We start from the raw sequence: 16034 nt of genomic DNA, 5'->3' as shown, positions 1-16034 counted from the left end.
CTATTGTCCAAATCCCTTGATCGAGCCACTCCTAGTTTGTGCTGATTATATGCCAGCCACATTTACACATTCATGCTTCACAACAATCTGGTGAGACAGACTCCCATTTACAGAAGGAAAAACTAAGGCACAAAATAATATGCCTAGCTGGTAAGATCACATAGCTAGTAGGTAATAGAGCCAGGCTTGAACCTAAGTACATGTGAATATACCCTTAGAGTATATCCATAGATAGTATATCTATAGAACCTGGGTACATCCGACTACACCATCACCACTGCCATTATGTAAATGCCTCCCTGCACATCTTTAATCTTGCTCCTGGAAGCCCTTTCCTGTCTTGCCACTGGAGCTCCATGTTATCTCCCCCCAAGAAGGACAAAGAAGTTTCCATGAAGAAAGGAGTAAGGGAACAAGAGAACAGACCCACAATTTTAGCCCTGGTTCCCTTCAAATCAGCTGTATAGAAACAGGCTTGATTTCAGTGCTTTGTTTTTGATAATTTCAGAGCATGTGAAAGACCGATGTTCCTCGGGCTGATGTTATAACATGGCGCAATCATATAGAGATTTCCACTTAGCCGAGGTCAACTGGATTTGGTAACAAAAAAACAAGTGTTTCCTATCTCTTATTAATTCCATTAGGAAAGGCATTCTGAACAAAGGAAGATATCTTACTGTAGACTATTTCTAAAGAATGCAATTTCATTATTTTTAGAGATTAAATCAAATTAGTGATCCTCCTACCGGGCTTGCTTTATTGAATAGGTAACATTGTGATGATATTTTATTGGCACTTTTAGGTATTTAGGGCTTCTGAACGTTTGAAAATAGTCTTGTTCTTAAAACGATTTTAAGCATTCTTTCCACAATCCTATATATGATATCGTATCACAATATGGAACGTTTATTTGAGATGAGGAAAACCCGAGGTTAGTCTCTATGTAAGTACTATGTTAAAAATTCTGAATTAGGAGAGTAAAAAAATTATACAGCATTTACCATAGTGTAGCAGACACCACTGATGCCCAACCTTCGTGCCTCCCTCTTTCCAGACATGCTAAGGGGTAGCCCTCGACCGATGATGGGTGAAATTGAGAGATAAATACCCCAGCTTCCTTGCTGCACAAGAGGGACAACCCTGAAGCATGTTCTACACAGTCTCCCAGAGGGTCCTAGTGGCCCAAAGCTGAAACCTGCTCGTTAGCATACCTTCTTTCTCCTACCTGTCTCTTATCCCTAATCCTCTACTGTGGCTTCCTGGGACCAACTCCCAATTAACTCCTTGCCCTCAAATCCTTTTCTCAGGGTCTGCTTCTGAAGGAACCCAATCTAAGACAATTGGAAAGAGCTGTCTCAGCTTTATCAAGATTTATATAGATTGCTTTTGGCTCAGGAACAAATTACCTCTAAAAACAGCGTTGAATTCATTTATCAAGTGTGAAATACATGAAAAATAATTGCGTTCATTATTTTGACATTAATAACCATCAATACTGTATGAGTTTACGGCAGCTTACAAGAAAATAGGCTGCAATCCATTAAGAAACTATTATTTTAGGAGGGGTGCACGGGTGGTTCAGTGGTGGACTGCTCGCCTTTCATGCAGGAGACCTGGGTTCGATTCCCAGACCATGCACCCTCCCCACCAACAGGAAAAAGAAACTACTTTCTTATGGATCATAACATCCATGACAAGGAAATTCTGGTTTAAAATAGACACTCCCCTGCCCCCATCACCCTCATCCCCCTTTTTTTGTTTCACGTTTATCCATAGCACTTATCACCTTCTACCATACCATATCATTTGCTCAATTATTGAGTTTATTCTTTGTCTTCCTCCATTAGAAATGTTTTTCATTTGCTGATATACTCCAGTGCCTACAGCAAGGCCTGGCATACAGTATACCTCAATAAATATTGGTTGAATGTGTGAATGAACGTATATGGAAGCCAAATCGTAATCAGAAGTTTGCTTGCTGAACCTGAAGTCAAAACTTAAAAAATATATAAATGGCATAGATTTCTGGGGTTCCCCCCAAAATTATTTATTTGAAATATTTGGCATTTAATGCATTCCGAATTTAAATTATAGTTACATCAAAAACAATTTCAATCATTTATAAATGTGCTAGGCACATTAAATCCATGGGTTATTTAGTTTTCATAGAGCTCCATTAAATAGGCATTATTAGTCCTGTTTTACTGATGAGGAAATTAAGGTTCAGAGAGGTTAAGCGCCTAAGGGAACACAGCTAAGTAAAAGTCAGAGACTGGTCTTGAACAAAATGAATCTGGGACCTCTAATGAGAGGAGGTAGGTAAAATTCACTTTCAGCAGTAGAAGGACTTAGTGCCTTCTTTTCTTCTTTTTCTTTCTTTCTTTTTTTCTTTTATCAAATTGGCCAAAAAGGCAGCGGCTCTCAAACTTCGCTGCACATTAGAATTACTTAGGGAAGCTTTAAAATAATCCCGATGCCCAAGTTGTCCCTCATACCAATTAAATCAGAATATCTGGGGGTGGGTGGGTGAGAATCAAGCACGAGGTTTTTTTTTTCTTTTTTTAACAAGTCTGAGGTAATTCCAAGGTGCAGCCAAGTTTGGGAACCACTACCACAAGTCTTGGGTCCTCCCACACATTTACTGAAGTGCTGCTAACAGAAGGGATTGCATCAGGTGTTTCTCTGCTCTCTGAGAGAAGCAGCTGGTTCCTGTTTACATTTTTCTCTTCTTGGCAGCTGTAAAACAAATCTTTTATTTATACAATATGCACTGAAAACCCACGAGATTCCACTTTGGAAAGCTGGGCTATTTCTTTTTTTCTTTTCTTTTTTCCAATTTATTTCAGCTTCCTTTGGAAAAAAATAGTTCACGGCTGAGGTAATGCAGCACCAGCCTTAAAGTGTGTGCTGAGGCAGGTGGGAGGAGGGCCAGAGACAAGATGCAGGTCTGCTTTTCTAGCTATTCTGGTTTTCAGCACAGAGAAATAACCCTTTTCATACACAAATTTGTCCTGACCCTGATGTGCTATCCTGAGGCCAAAAAAGTGTAGACGTCAATAGAGTTAGCCTCCTGGATACTCAATATACTTGAAAATTAGATCTTCTGAAAGAGCGTTTATATACAAATATATAAAAAATGAATGTGGCATAATGTTCAAAATTATGTAAAGACTACACGATTACAGTTTTTAACTTCAGAAAGCAGAGCAACTGATACTGGTATTGTGGGTACCTATAAGAGCCACAGGGCCCTTCAGTTTCCTAAGAATTTCTGCCGAATGATGGCATTTTACATGCCCATAAAATGCAGCATGGAGTCCTAGGAAGAGCACTGGACTGAGAGTCAGGGAACATGAGCTTAAAACCCAGTTCTGGAACCCTTTGGCTATGAGATCTTGGTTGAGTCACTCCCTCTTTTGAGCCTTGATTTTGCTTATTTGTAAATTAAGGCGTCAACTTCTAAAAAGGGGATTAATAGTTTCGACACATGGGAAAAAATTATCCTTTGCTGTCCTTGAAAAACCTGTGTTGACGTGTCGGTCTCCAGAGCCTGAGCTTCGTTCCTGACCTACTTGCTGACTCACAAGGGGAAAGATTAGATCTACTATTTTAAGACATTTGTAGCAGAATGTTTTGGGATTGGAATGGAGGCATGGATTTTTATTGCTTAAAATTTTGATATCTGTATTGCTTAACAAGAGTTAGCCAATTCATTATCAATGCATTAATCAAATAGGCTACTTTTCTCTTTTCTGGCTCACATGAAGACGATATGGGAGCGAAAGGATATTCAGTGAATGGTATCTTAGAGGTTATCTTTTTAAACCTAATTCTATTTTCTAGCCATAAACTTGGTAAATGATAGTGCTGGAATGAGTTTATGGATATTATAATGCTTATCTCATCTCTTGGATAATTTAGAAAAAAAGATTTTCAGTGACTCACAGTTCAGAAGTGAATGAGTAAACATTAGATAGTGGAATAAGTTTTAAGACACTTTTTTTTTGGTCTCTAGAGAGCAATTTACTTGAAAAATTAAGCAACCTTATAGATATGGCTGAAAGAGAAGAAATTCTACTTCGTTGGCATATTTCTAACTATTGGGGCATAATTCCTGAATTATTCAAACAACTACTTCACCATCACTTTGAAACAAATCTTCTTAAATATTGTTCTTACTATGAATCCCTGTAGAAAGCAAAAGTTTAATCAAACTAAACTATATTTGAAGGTGAATGCGTTATAGATCATCATCGGTAATTAAATGGGATTTTTTTTTTACATTAAGCTTGAAATGAGATATATGTAAACATGCTTTGTAAACTGAAGTTGTAGTTGTTTTATTATTTATATTACTTACAGATCCCGGCACAGAGCTTGACCTAGTTAATAACTATCTGCTACAGCAAGATGGGGTCAGCATTTCATATTGAATTCCTGCCAGTGTGTCCTGCTTATAATTATATCCTTAAGTGTTGTGTTCTTTTACTTTTTTTTGGCATGGACAGGCACAGGGAATCGAACCCGGATCGCCAGCACGAAAGGTGAGAACTCTGCCTCTGAGCCACCATTGCCCGCCCGCTCAGGTGCTTTTCACTGGCTCATTACCTCATCCCTCCCCCTCTACTCTGTAATCTCAGGCAACTTTCCCTCCTGTCCTACACCTGGCTCACCAAGAAGGAGGCTGTGCTGACCAATACTTGCCTGCCTGTGAGTTTAGAATATTCTCGTGTCATTTCAAAGCGTGTTGGAGTCCTCAAGGTCAGGTGTTAGTTTTTATATTTATTTTGAATCTCTACTTACTGAGCACAGTGCCAGGAAAGGCCACTGGAATTAATGTCTCAGGAATCCCTGTCAACCTTTTTGGGTTGCTTTCATTTTTCTGCCTAGAGACGACAAGTGGTTTCTCACTGGATTTTGTAAGACAAGTTAACAGTCTTTGAAAAGAATGTAAATGAAGCAACTGTGAATACAGAGGTACACGTCTCAGTTTGTCTTTGGGGAATTATTTGTTTTTTTTTAAAGAAATGTTGGTCCCTAGGCTTGAGCTCAGATTGGTGTATTAGAACCAATCTGATTCTAATCTGGGGATCAAAAGGAGCACAAATAAATTAGGTCTCTAAATAATGAAGTGAGGGGATTAATTTTAGCCCCAAATCTCTACCCTCTTCCTAATGTTATACAAGAGCCATTACAAGGAGCAGTACTAAGTTACTGGAGTTTCACTCTTCTCCTCAGCCCGTTTCTATCTGATAGAAATCCTAATGAGAAGAGAAATCCAACGTCATCATTAATCCTGAAATAGTTAAATAGGCAATAGTGGGTTGTATTATCTTCTCACATAATGTTTTCTGGAAAAAAAAAGCAAAGAGACCTGTATTTTTGCAGCTGCCCTGTAAGTTTGAAATGAATTCTAAATAGATAAAAGCAAAGAGACTTGTCAGTACCCATTCCTAGGGATATGTGCACAGTGATGTAAGCTAGTGTCCTAAGCACTGAGCATGCTGCCTCAGCCAGTCCAATGGCTCCCTGTGTTCTTAGGAAATACCGTGATCCTGCCTGGGTTGCTCCCACAGTGGATGGCTCATGCAGGCTGTGTTTCTGTTGGGACGAGCTCTAGTGCTCTGCACTGGCCAATTTCTGGCTCTCTGTCTTGCGGCACAAAACCACTCATCCCGGGTTACCTTTGAAAAGTTTAAGTTTGCTGCTGATGGTCATATATAATAACCATTGAAAAGAGCCCAGTGGTGGGTTTCCAGATAATAAATTAGCTGAATTCTCCCACCACCCAAAGAGAGTTAAATGCACTGACCTTCTCCCTCAGCTCCCAGGGTATAAAAACCACCTGATGGCCCTACTAATGAGACACTCATAAGAAATGAATAAGGTTTCAATTATACCAAAGAGGTCAACATATCACAATGACAGAAAAATAAGGTAGGTCCAAGCCACTTGCTCACAGCTTCTGGGGAAGACACCGTTATGTGCATGGGTTGTAAGTGGTAGAACGCTTGCTTGCCATGAGGGAGACCCGGAGTTGAGTCCTTGCTCACCACCCAACACACACAAAAGGACACTGTTATGCTATGCAGAAATGGGGACATGCTCTTGGAACTCTCTGGTCTCACCATGTTCCCTTCATCCAGAGGCAGCTGGGTTGATAGAATGGTGGAATGGACTTTTGAAAGCCTCAATTACAGTGCCAATTAGGTGGCAATGTCTTGCAGGACAGGGCAATCTTCTCCACGAGGCTGTGTGTGCTCCGAATCAGTGTCTACTCTATGGCGCTGTTTCTCCCATAGCCAGGACTCTCAGGTCCAGAAATCAAGGGGTGGAAATAGAGTTACACTGCTCACAATCATCTCTATTGATCCACTAGAAAAATTTTACTTCCTATTCCTGCAACCTTAAGCTCTGCTGGACAACAGGTCTTAGTTCCAAAAAGAGGAGTGCTTCTACCAGGAGACACAACGATGGTTGCAATGAACTGGAAGATAAGACTGCTACCTGGTCACTTTGGGCTTCTCATGCCTCTGAATCAACGGGCAAGGAGGGGGATAACTGTACTGGCTGGACTGATTAATTCTGACTATAAAGGAGAAATAGGATACAACTACATAGAAAAAGTTTTCCTGGAATACAGGATATCTCCTCGGGCCTCTCAGTACTATCATGCCCTGTGATTAAGGTCAATGGAAAACTGCAACAACCCAATCCCAAACTTTGGCAATGAAGGTCTGGGTTACCCCTCCTGGCAAAGAACTAAGGACAGTTGAAGTGCTTGCTGAGGGTAAAGGGAACATGGAATGGGTAGTGGAAGAAGGTAGTGACAAATATGAACTATGACAGTGTGACCAATTATAAAAATGAGGACTGTGATTGTATGAATATTTCCTCTCTGTTTTGTTATGAGTATGTTTGTATTTGTACATAAAGCAAATATCTTTGTTTACTTCTCTATCTTATCTCCTTATCAAATGACAGAAGTTATATTGTTCATGTCGTAGTATTTAAGTTATACAATATCAAATTTAGGAGTGAATGTTACCACAGGATTTGCGTCTATTTTGGAGAGATTCAGTGTGTTTCTGGTTGTACACAGGATAGTTAAGTATTGCTAGGCAAATATATGTCTTTAGTTGTGTTCTATTTCGAGATTAAGTATGATTTAAGGTGATGGTATGTCAAGTTGACAAGGGGTGGACTGTGATGGTTAGGTTTATGTGTCACCTTGGCCAGGTGATGGTGCCCAGTGCTCTGGTCAAATGAGCACTGTCCTATTACTGCAGGGACACTTCATGGCTGCTTAATAAAACAGAAGGCTGGTTTATTAAATCATCAGCATGTTGACTGCATCCATGGCTGATGACATCTGCAGTGGCACCAAGGGGAGTGTCTTCCACAATTAGTGACATTTAATCGATTCCATTGAAGGTTTTAAAGGAGAAGTCAGAAGAGAGAATCACTCTCTCCACTTCAGCCAGCCAGCCTCTCTGGGGGATTCATTGAAGCCTTTCATTGGAGCTGTCAGCTCATGGCCTGCCCTACAAAATTTGGACTCCTGCATCCCCATAGTTGTGCGAGATACTTGTATAAAATCTCATATTTACAGATATCGCCTGTTGGTTCTGTTTGTCTAGAGAATACTAACCAATACAGACACCAAGTTTCAGAAAAAGAATATCTATCTGAGAAACAGGAATGGAAAAATTTTCCATGATGTAACTAGCAAAATGTTGAAATAAATGGGGCTTGAACCAGATCCTACATTCTGACCTGAAATCAAGGATTAAAAATTTAGAATTTACAATCTCACCTGGTGTTTTTGTTTGGTGGTCTGGTAAAGTTTCTAAAATCCTAGGAAGGTATCGATTATATCTTGTAGGCGCTCTGGGTCAGAGTAAAAAGTGAACCCCAGGAAGATAAAAGAATAAAGATACAATAAGACAAAGTAAAATCCACAGAATCGACATCTTTGTGACTGGTTTTTATGAAAGAGTATTAACCAGTTTTGTAATTAGTGGGCTAGTTTATGTGTCTCTTTTTTTTTTGCTTTTGAAGGTATTTAGACTATTTAAGGAAATTTGACATATTAGATTTGTAATTTTATCAGGTCCTTTAAAGTGTTTATCAAGTTACCATCTCTGTTTCAATGACTACAGAAATCGTTTTTGTTAAATCCATAAATTTTGATGATCATGTTGAATAAGTAGCATGTGATTATTTAAAGGAGTATAGACTAAGTTTATAGCAACAATTTCTTATTTAATTCATAAGATTATAAATTGGATGTTAAACAATACACAAATGGTAGTGAGTGTTCCTCCCCAAGCCCAAAAGCCTTCTTGACACTAAAGACCTAAAAATTAAACCAATTTGCCATTCCAAGAGACTCAAGATCATGAAAAAAGATTGCTATTCAAATAAAAATATTACATGCTGAATCTTTGCTATATAGCTCATGCTAATTTTTCAGATTTGGTGGGGCTTGCTTTTGGATTACACTCCCGGGTGTGGTGAAAGCTTTTGCTTTCCCAATTTCATTACCAACTTAGAGCTGGCAGTTCCATACCTTTTGGTTCATCTGTCTTTCCTCCCGGGTTGGCATTATCATCTTTTGTGGAATCCTTCAAAGTTCCATATTCCTTTTCCATCTTAGCTGCTTCTTCCTTGGTACTATCTGTTTCTTCATGACTCTTCTCTGATGGTGCTGTAATCAGACTACACACTTTAGTTACAGGCACATTTCTCATCTATTCATTCATTCCTAATGCAGAAATAAACTTTATTTAAAAGGCACAGTGTGAAGTCAGTTGAATTTCTGAGCTGAATGGGATCTTAGTGATAATCTAGTGAAATCCCACATTTTACAGAACAGGAAGCTGAGCCCAGAGAAGAAAGAGCTGTGTCTAGGGACGTCCATTGCATTAGTAAAATTGCTGGGCCAAACCTCCACCTTTCCAGATCCTGGCTTAGCATTCTTTCTCTTCTGCCGCACTGTGTCATTACAGCACAGATTATTTTCCTTACTTTAATCAATGCAGGCAATCAAAGCTAGATATGTTAGGCTCTAAAGTCAATTTGGTGGGTCTTGGTTCCAAATTAAGTAACACTGTAGTTGCCCAATCTCTACTTGATGTTGTGTTTTTGAACAGTCTATTACTCAGAGTAACACTTAAGGATTTGGGGTTTATGGCAGGACTTACCCCATTTGCCTCTTTTTTCATACTTCCTTACCCCTAGTCACCCAATGTGAAAAGAGAATTGGAGCCTTGCTGTCAAGAAGAAATAACCCTGGCTTTTATCTGACTTAAAAATAAGTATATTTCCCTTTAGAACATCCTAGTTGAACTAAAAAGTTATAAACCTTAAAGTAGGTAACCACTTGATGAAAATTGTATCTTTGCAGTCAATAAAATAGGAAACTTAAGCAGTCTAGCAAGAACCTTTTTCTTTTTCAATAAAGGGCTTTCTTAAAATATAAAAAAAATAGAAAATACAGGAAAGCAGGGGAAAAAAGAGAAATCAGTCTTTGTTTCATTATGCCAAAGCATCCACTAATAGTGCTGCAGTATTTCTTTTTTGCTGCAATATTTTCTTTCAGAGTTATGGTACAATTTTGTTTCTTGGTTTTGTCATTAACATAATGGATTTTTTTCAGGTTATTAAAAACACCTTGAAAACAGTTTAAATGGCTGCATTTTAATGGCTATTGTGGATTATTTCTGTAACATGGACAAAGAGATTAAACTGTAAGAATTTGCCATCTTTTCTCTTATGCTACCCCCCACCTTTACTAAAAAGGGTGTTTTGCACAGTTCGGCCCTGTGGTATTTGCTGTTCTGAGCAGGGTGATGGGTGGAGATGCAGACCTGAAGAAAGTGTGCTACCTGAGGAGCACTAAACAGCCTCAGAGAAGAGAGGAAAAGACTTAGGTAGTGAGAGCAGGGAAAGAGGGAAGATGGAAGAGTGGGGAGTGGATAGATGGCTAGGGATAGTAGTCTGGAGAATAAATGTTTTGGGGAGAGAGGAAGGTATCTGGGGAGAGTTTTAGGAAGGAGTGCTCAGTTTGTGAAATAGCCATTCCTTTCCCAACAAAAACCTGTCAAGAAATCTTCAGTAAAGACCTATATTACTCATCAGTCCTTCTTGGGGTCAGCTTTCTGTGCTGACACTGGCCACAAAATCCCCAAGGCTACATCTACTTAATCTTGTGGTTGGATTTCAGGTTTTCAAACTTTCAAAATCTGGAGTTTTTAATGAGTGTTTATTGAAGTTCATTATTTACCACTCAAAAAGGTTATTGTTCTAAAGGCTAGGAAAAATAGTTAAATCATACCTGGTAGAAGTTTGCTTTTATTGTCAGTAGCATTTTTTTCTAGCTTGTTCTTGGTCTGAAGGGCAATCATCTCGTCCAAGTTTTCTGGAGGGGATGGGAAAGAAACACATTTTTATTTCTAAAAGGTAATATCAAACTTTTACTAAAAATGCTTAAATCTCACCAGAATATCACAAAAGCAATTCTTGCTAATAAGAGACCTTGGATTTTATTTCTGGGAATCATAGACTCTAAGAATGGAAAGGAACATAATTCAAGATTCTCAAGTTCAGTTTCCTACACAGTTCATTGTAGAAGTCCCTTTCATATCCTTGTGGCCACTGCGAGGATACTTCCAGGGTTGGGGCCTAAGTGGACACCTGTGACTTTGGCCTACTCAACCTCAACATTTTTCCTTGGAGAACCCAGCCCTCTTCTACTCGTAGCACATTTCGCTCCAGTGGAGGTGGCATAACCCGGTTCTGGCTAACTAAAAGTCTTCTGTACCCCTGGCTACAGTGGTTTGTTCAAAGTGAGCACATGACTTGAACCAGTCCAGTGAGAACCAATACTAGGACCAGTGCAAGAAAGAGGCTCTCTTTCCAGTGGGGCTGTACTGTGAGGATGTGCAATTGGGGTTATCCCAGCCATCTTGTTCCCACAAGGGAGAAGCTTGTCTAAAAATTATTCAACATAGAGCAACAGCCATGAGGTGGAGAGACTTGCTGACACTATTGGTGGACTTCACATCAACGGTGTGAAGATTCAGACTTCACAAATCTGAAGTTAGACTACTCCTACCCCCCTGGACTTTTCAGTTACATGAGCCAATAAATTCCCTTTCTGATTAAGCCAAACAGTTGGATTTCTGTCATTCGGGGCCCTCATTATTTCATGAAGTACCCAGTTCTCCTGTTAGGTAGTCTAAAGGGTGAGAATTTTCCTACTCATGTTTATTGAGATCTGAATCCTTGCCTTTCTCCTAATTCTGCTCTTTGGAGAAACATCAAATAGGTGTTACAAGACAAGGGTCTAGACTGTCAACTCCTCAAGACAGACAATGAATTAGAAACTCCACTCTTTGCAAGCAGTTGTTCAACCAGCTATAGTTGGCTAGACTGTAAGATACCATTATTACTTTGTATTGTTCCCCCTCCCCAAGTAATCTCCTTCCACCCAACCCCACCCCCATTTTGAGAAGAAGCTCAGCCTTTTCTATTGTGTAATGCATTCTTCTTCTTTGAAATAGAAACTGTGGCTGGAAACCTTTGTAGTCATCACACACTGTCCAGACTAGAACAGAAAGGTGAGTCATACACTGCTTGTTGTGTGTCACTCCCTGAGATGGGAGGAAGGAAGGTTGGTCAAGCCTCTTGCTTCTGCCTGCAGAGCCTCTGAGGCATCAAGGGCCTGAGGGCGGATATTCCTGGCAGCAGAATTCAAAAGCCAATGTGCTTATTCAAACAAATTTTTAAAAACATAACATTTTCTGATTGTAAGAGCAGCATCTATTTATTAGAGAAAATTAAGAAAACATAAAATTATAAAGTAAAGAACAACAACACTTCTTGTGCCCAGAGATAATGTTTTGTTACATTTCCTTCCAATGTTCCTTCTGTACACATATCCATTTTTCTAACTCCAATATTGAGGTCATCTTAATGGCTTTTTGCATTTGATATTATATCATGAACATTTCCTCCATGTCATTAGTCTCCATAAACAATATTTTACAATCAGAAAAACACAAAAATGTAAAAATAAAACAAATACAATAGGCTATCATAGGGATAAATAATTTATTTGAGATATTCTTGTATTATGGAGTGTTCAGGCTATTTCCATTGTTTGTGATGATGGAAACATTCATTTTTACATTATCCAAAACAGCAGCCACTAGCTACGTACGGCAATTGAAACGTTCCTAGTGCAACTGAGGAACTATATTTTAAATTTCATTTAATTTAATTACTGTTAATTTAAATAGTCACATATGGCTAGTAACTACCATATTGGACAGCACAGCTATTTATAGATCAAAAGATCCACTGTGGAAAGATCTGTCTTACACATAAGCCTCTATGGTATCTTTGATTTACTTCCATAGGATAAGTGAATAAACGTGGAATTTTAGAGTTATAGGGTGTTGATATGAAACAATGATTGATTTGAAACAATGTACTTGGTCAATTGTTGACTTAATAGAATAGGTCATAAAGCATTGTATGTAAGTCCACTTGGGTTAAAAAAGAGAAAAAGATGAAAGAAAGAAATGGACACACAACTGGAAAAACATCTATTTTCCAGCTAACAGCTGTTAGCTGAGTGCTAGTATTATGAGTCGTCTTCACTTCTTTTTTAAACATTTTTTTGCATTGATTGACTTTTTTCAAACATGTATATTTAATGTCTATTATAAATGCTAAAAATAATGTATATATGCTACATATAATGAATTATATCAACCATCAAGAAAATAAGGAGATAGTAAGTTAGATTTAGACCCACTGGAATTTCTGGGCAACTGACATTTTTCACTTTCCCCCTCATAACAAAGTATTGCGTATTAGCTTATTTTCCCAATTTATAACCCATATCACCTAGCTAAGGGCCAGCTAACAAATCAAGACCTTCATTTCTCGATTAAACCTTTCACTAGGTTTATGGAATTCTAATAGCACCAACAGTTCCCCATATTGGGTTAAAATATAATCCTTGATGTTAAGAATGTATATTTATTCACTGAACTCTAGTTGTAAAAAAATGATGTATGCTACATTTAGATCCTTACACCCTCATCCATAAAAGACATCTGTAAATAATCATAATACCTATACTCAACAAACCTGAATATGAACTCTGAAATTATCTCAAGCCAGTGCTCTAGGCCATCTTTTCAAGAATAGAAACCTATTTGCTATCCCAAGTGTCAAGGAGTCCTTTGAGTAATAGGGTCCCATAAACTAACTTTATTATGTGCATTAAATGGCTTTTAAAATAAATATACTTTTTTTATAATCATGAAAAAAAAGTAAAACTATTTTTATTTAGGAAAAACTGGGGTTCATGCAGAATAGTTCCACATTACCCTGTCCCATGAGATTTCTCATGTGTTTAATTTTCCCTCTCCCATCAGAGTAAGGAATTGTGACGTCATCTTGCCCAAAGCACATTAGAGATAAATGGTATTTGTTGATTAACTGAACCAAACAGGAAAACAAAGGGCTGTAAAATAAAACTACGTGTACAATCAAAGAATGTTCAAGCTTACCTATAAAGTTCAAGGAACCAGGAACTGGTGAACTATTTATGTAAAGGGTGAGTTAGTAAATATTTTTGGTTTTGCCAGCCACATGGTCTCTGTCACAACTATTCCACTTTGCTGCTAGAGCTCAAAAGAAGTTCTAGACAATATGTAAACAAATGAGTGTGGCTGTTTTCCAGTAAAGCTTTATTAATGGACACAAATTTGAAGTTTATATAGTCTTCATGTGTCATGAAATATCACTCTTCTCTTGATTTTTTCCCTACCATGTAAAAATGTAAAAACCATTCTTAGCTTGTATACTACATACAAAAATAGGGGATGAGCCAGATGTGATCATGGGCAGTAGTTTACCAACTCCTGTTATAAATAATAAAGCCCTTTATTGTATAGATGCAGAAACTGTGGCCTAGCAGGGTGCATGGCAGAGCTGCTCCATGGCCCAACTGGTACGAGGAGTCTGGATTTCTGATCCCCAATCCAGTGTTTTTTTCCTCTGCACAACACATTTTTCTCAGTGATGAAAATCAAGACTCTTTTAGTCCCAACATTCCAAACACAACTGAAAAAATTCAATGGGTCTAATTTTAATAAAATTGTCTCCATGGAGAGAATTAGAAAATTATAATAAGAAAATATAATAAATGTGAGAAGTCTGTACTCAAGCTGGAGCTATAAAGATAAAAAGTTGAAAACTTTCTGGCTTATTTTATTTGTATGCATTAACAAGCCTGGCAAATCCGGTTACCCAGGTGATTCAATCTATTTTGGTGTAAATGATCAAATTAGTGAGCTAATTATTGCCCAATCTCTACTTCACTTTGGACAATGGAAACAACCATGCTGAAAACAAAACAGGCAGGACTCTTACCAAGGTAGGAAACACCTTCTTCTGGAGATATTGTGCCATATTTTACCATCATCTTTACAAAGTCGATCAATGTTTTCATGATAGTAATCAGTGTTTCTTTCTCTTTTGCCTCTTTTTCTATAAAGACAAAAATGACGATTTTTCAAAAACTAGTGTAATATAGTTTCATATCTCAATGTCAGCTTAAAAAGTACATCTTATTGAAATATTTCTCTGTTCCTTAAAACCACATATATTTAAGTTACAAAATGTCTTAGATATGTTTGGGAATACAGGACAATATACAGGAATCAACCATTTCAGCAAAGAGCAATTATTAACTTCTTCAAAAATATTTAAGTTATCTAAAAGGTTTTATTGATAAAATAGTTGATAAAGACACTTTTCAACCCCACATAATATGAACTCAAAGATAGGGTACGAGACTGGTGACCCAACAACTTCCTATTACTCAAGCTGTATGTCCTTGACGCAAGAACAATCTGCCCACTGGTAGCTTTTGAAACAAATAATATACTCAGGATAGACCTGAAGAGCAGAGAAATAAATAGCTAATAAGCTATTAACTGAACTTAATATTTGGAAATAAGAACACCTGTGTATTTTTATTTTTAAAATGTATGTAGGTTTTTTTTTTGTATGCTTTATGATGGGGCCACGTTTCAGTATTTTTCCATGGAGTATCCCATTATTGTAGCACCATTTGTTGAATTTTTGTTTGTTTGTTTTTTGGGAAGTGCACAGACCGGGACTCAAACCCGGGTCTCCTGCGTGGCAGGTGAGAATTCTACCACTGAACTACCTTTGTACTCCCTATGTTGGTTTTTGAAACAATAGCATATATTGCTTCTTGAACTTTTATTTCATTTGAAAGAATGCATGCGTATAGTAAAAACACTCCAATAGTATATAAAAGTGGACATAAACATTCTCTTCCTCACTCCCCTGCCCCAACTCCTATTTCCTGTGAGTAACCACTATTATCAGTTTCCTGCAAACCCTTCATATCTGATATATTTTTTGTTCCTGATGGGCAGATGGATTCCATAGTAGCTCAGTAGTATACTAATTTAAATGTCAGGAAAAAAATCTACTTCCATTTTTTGAAGGAAAGACAAACAAACTAGAGGCGAGCCCCTTTGCCCATTCTTCAAGTTGCTATGATGATAGTTCTGTCTAAATACTCCTAACCTTTCTCCCCTTCCCACCCGACGTGGTTGGTAGGCAATAGCTTCTAGTCTTCATTTCTTAACTGATGGGGGTTTGGAATCTGACTCCCTGGAACAGTGGAAGGCAGGAATCTGGGGACAATTCCTGCTCTCCAGAATCAAATTTTCCCTGGTGTCGGTTGTTCCAAGATCTAGAGAGAGGAATGGGGAGCAAGTAAGCCCAGTGTTAGCTTTCATCCTATAACCCAGCTTTTATCAGTAACAGATTATATTTTAGTTTTCTATCTGGTTTATTATTTCTCAATCAGTTCAGACCTTGAGTAAGAAAGGCAGGTACTATCAAAGACTTCAGTTTAAGTAATTAAATTAAATCCCTGTAAAATGAAGGCAATAAAGAAAGGGATAAAGAAA

At 38.0% G+C, this 16034-nt stretch overlaps 1 protein-coding gene across 2 annotated transcripts in view; it reads right to left on the bottom strand.

Annotated features, from left to right (window-relative positions):
* The window catches only part of SCG3 (secretogranin III), a 36998-nt gene that overhangs the window by 5619 nt on the left and 15345 nt on the right, over positions 1 to 16034 (bottom strand). For both annotated transcript variants that reach the window (XM_077126639.1, XM_077126638.1), the window contains 3 exons: positions 14455 to 14571; positions 10340 to 10423; positions 8573 to 8710 (listed from right to left, as the gene is read on the bottom strand). In XM_077126639.1, coding sequence (XP_076982754.1) covers positions 8573 to 8710; positions 10340 to 10423; positions 14455 to 14571 — 339 coding nt within the window. The remainder of the gene's footprint in view (positions 1 to 8572; positions 8711 to 10339; positions 10424 to 14454; positions 14572 to 16034) is intronic.

The sequence above is a fragment of the Tamandua tetradactyla genome, chromosome 14 (assembly GCF_023851605.1).
Source record: "Tamandua tetradactyla isolate mTamTet1 chromosome 14, mTamTet1.pri, whole genome shotgun sequence".
Lineage (NCBI taxonomy): Eukaryota > Metazoa > Chordata > Mammalia > Pilosa > Myrmecophagidae > Tamandua > Tamandua tetradactyla.
Note: the sequence above shows the minus strand (reverse complement) of the source record. Positions and strands in the feature narration are given on the sequence as shown.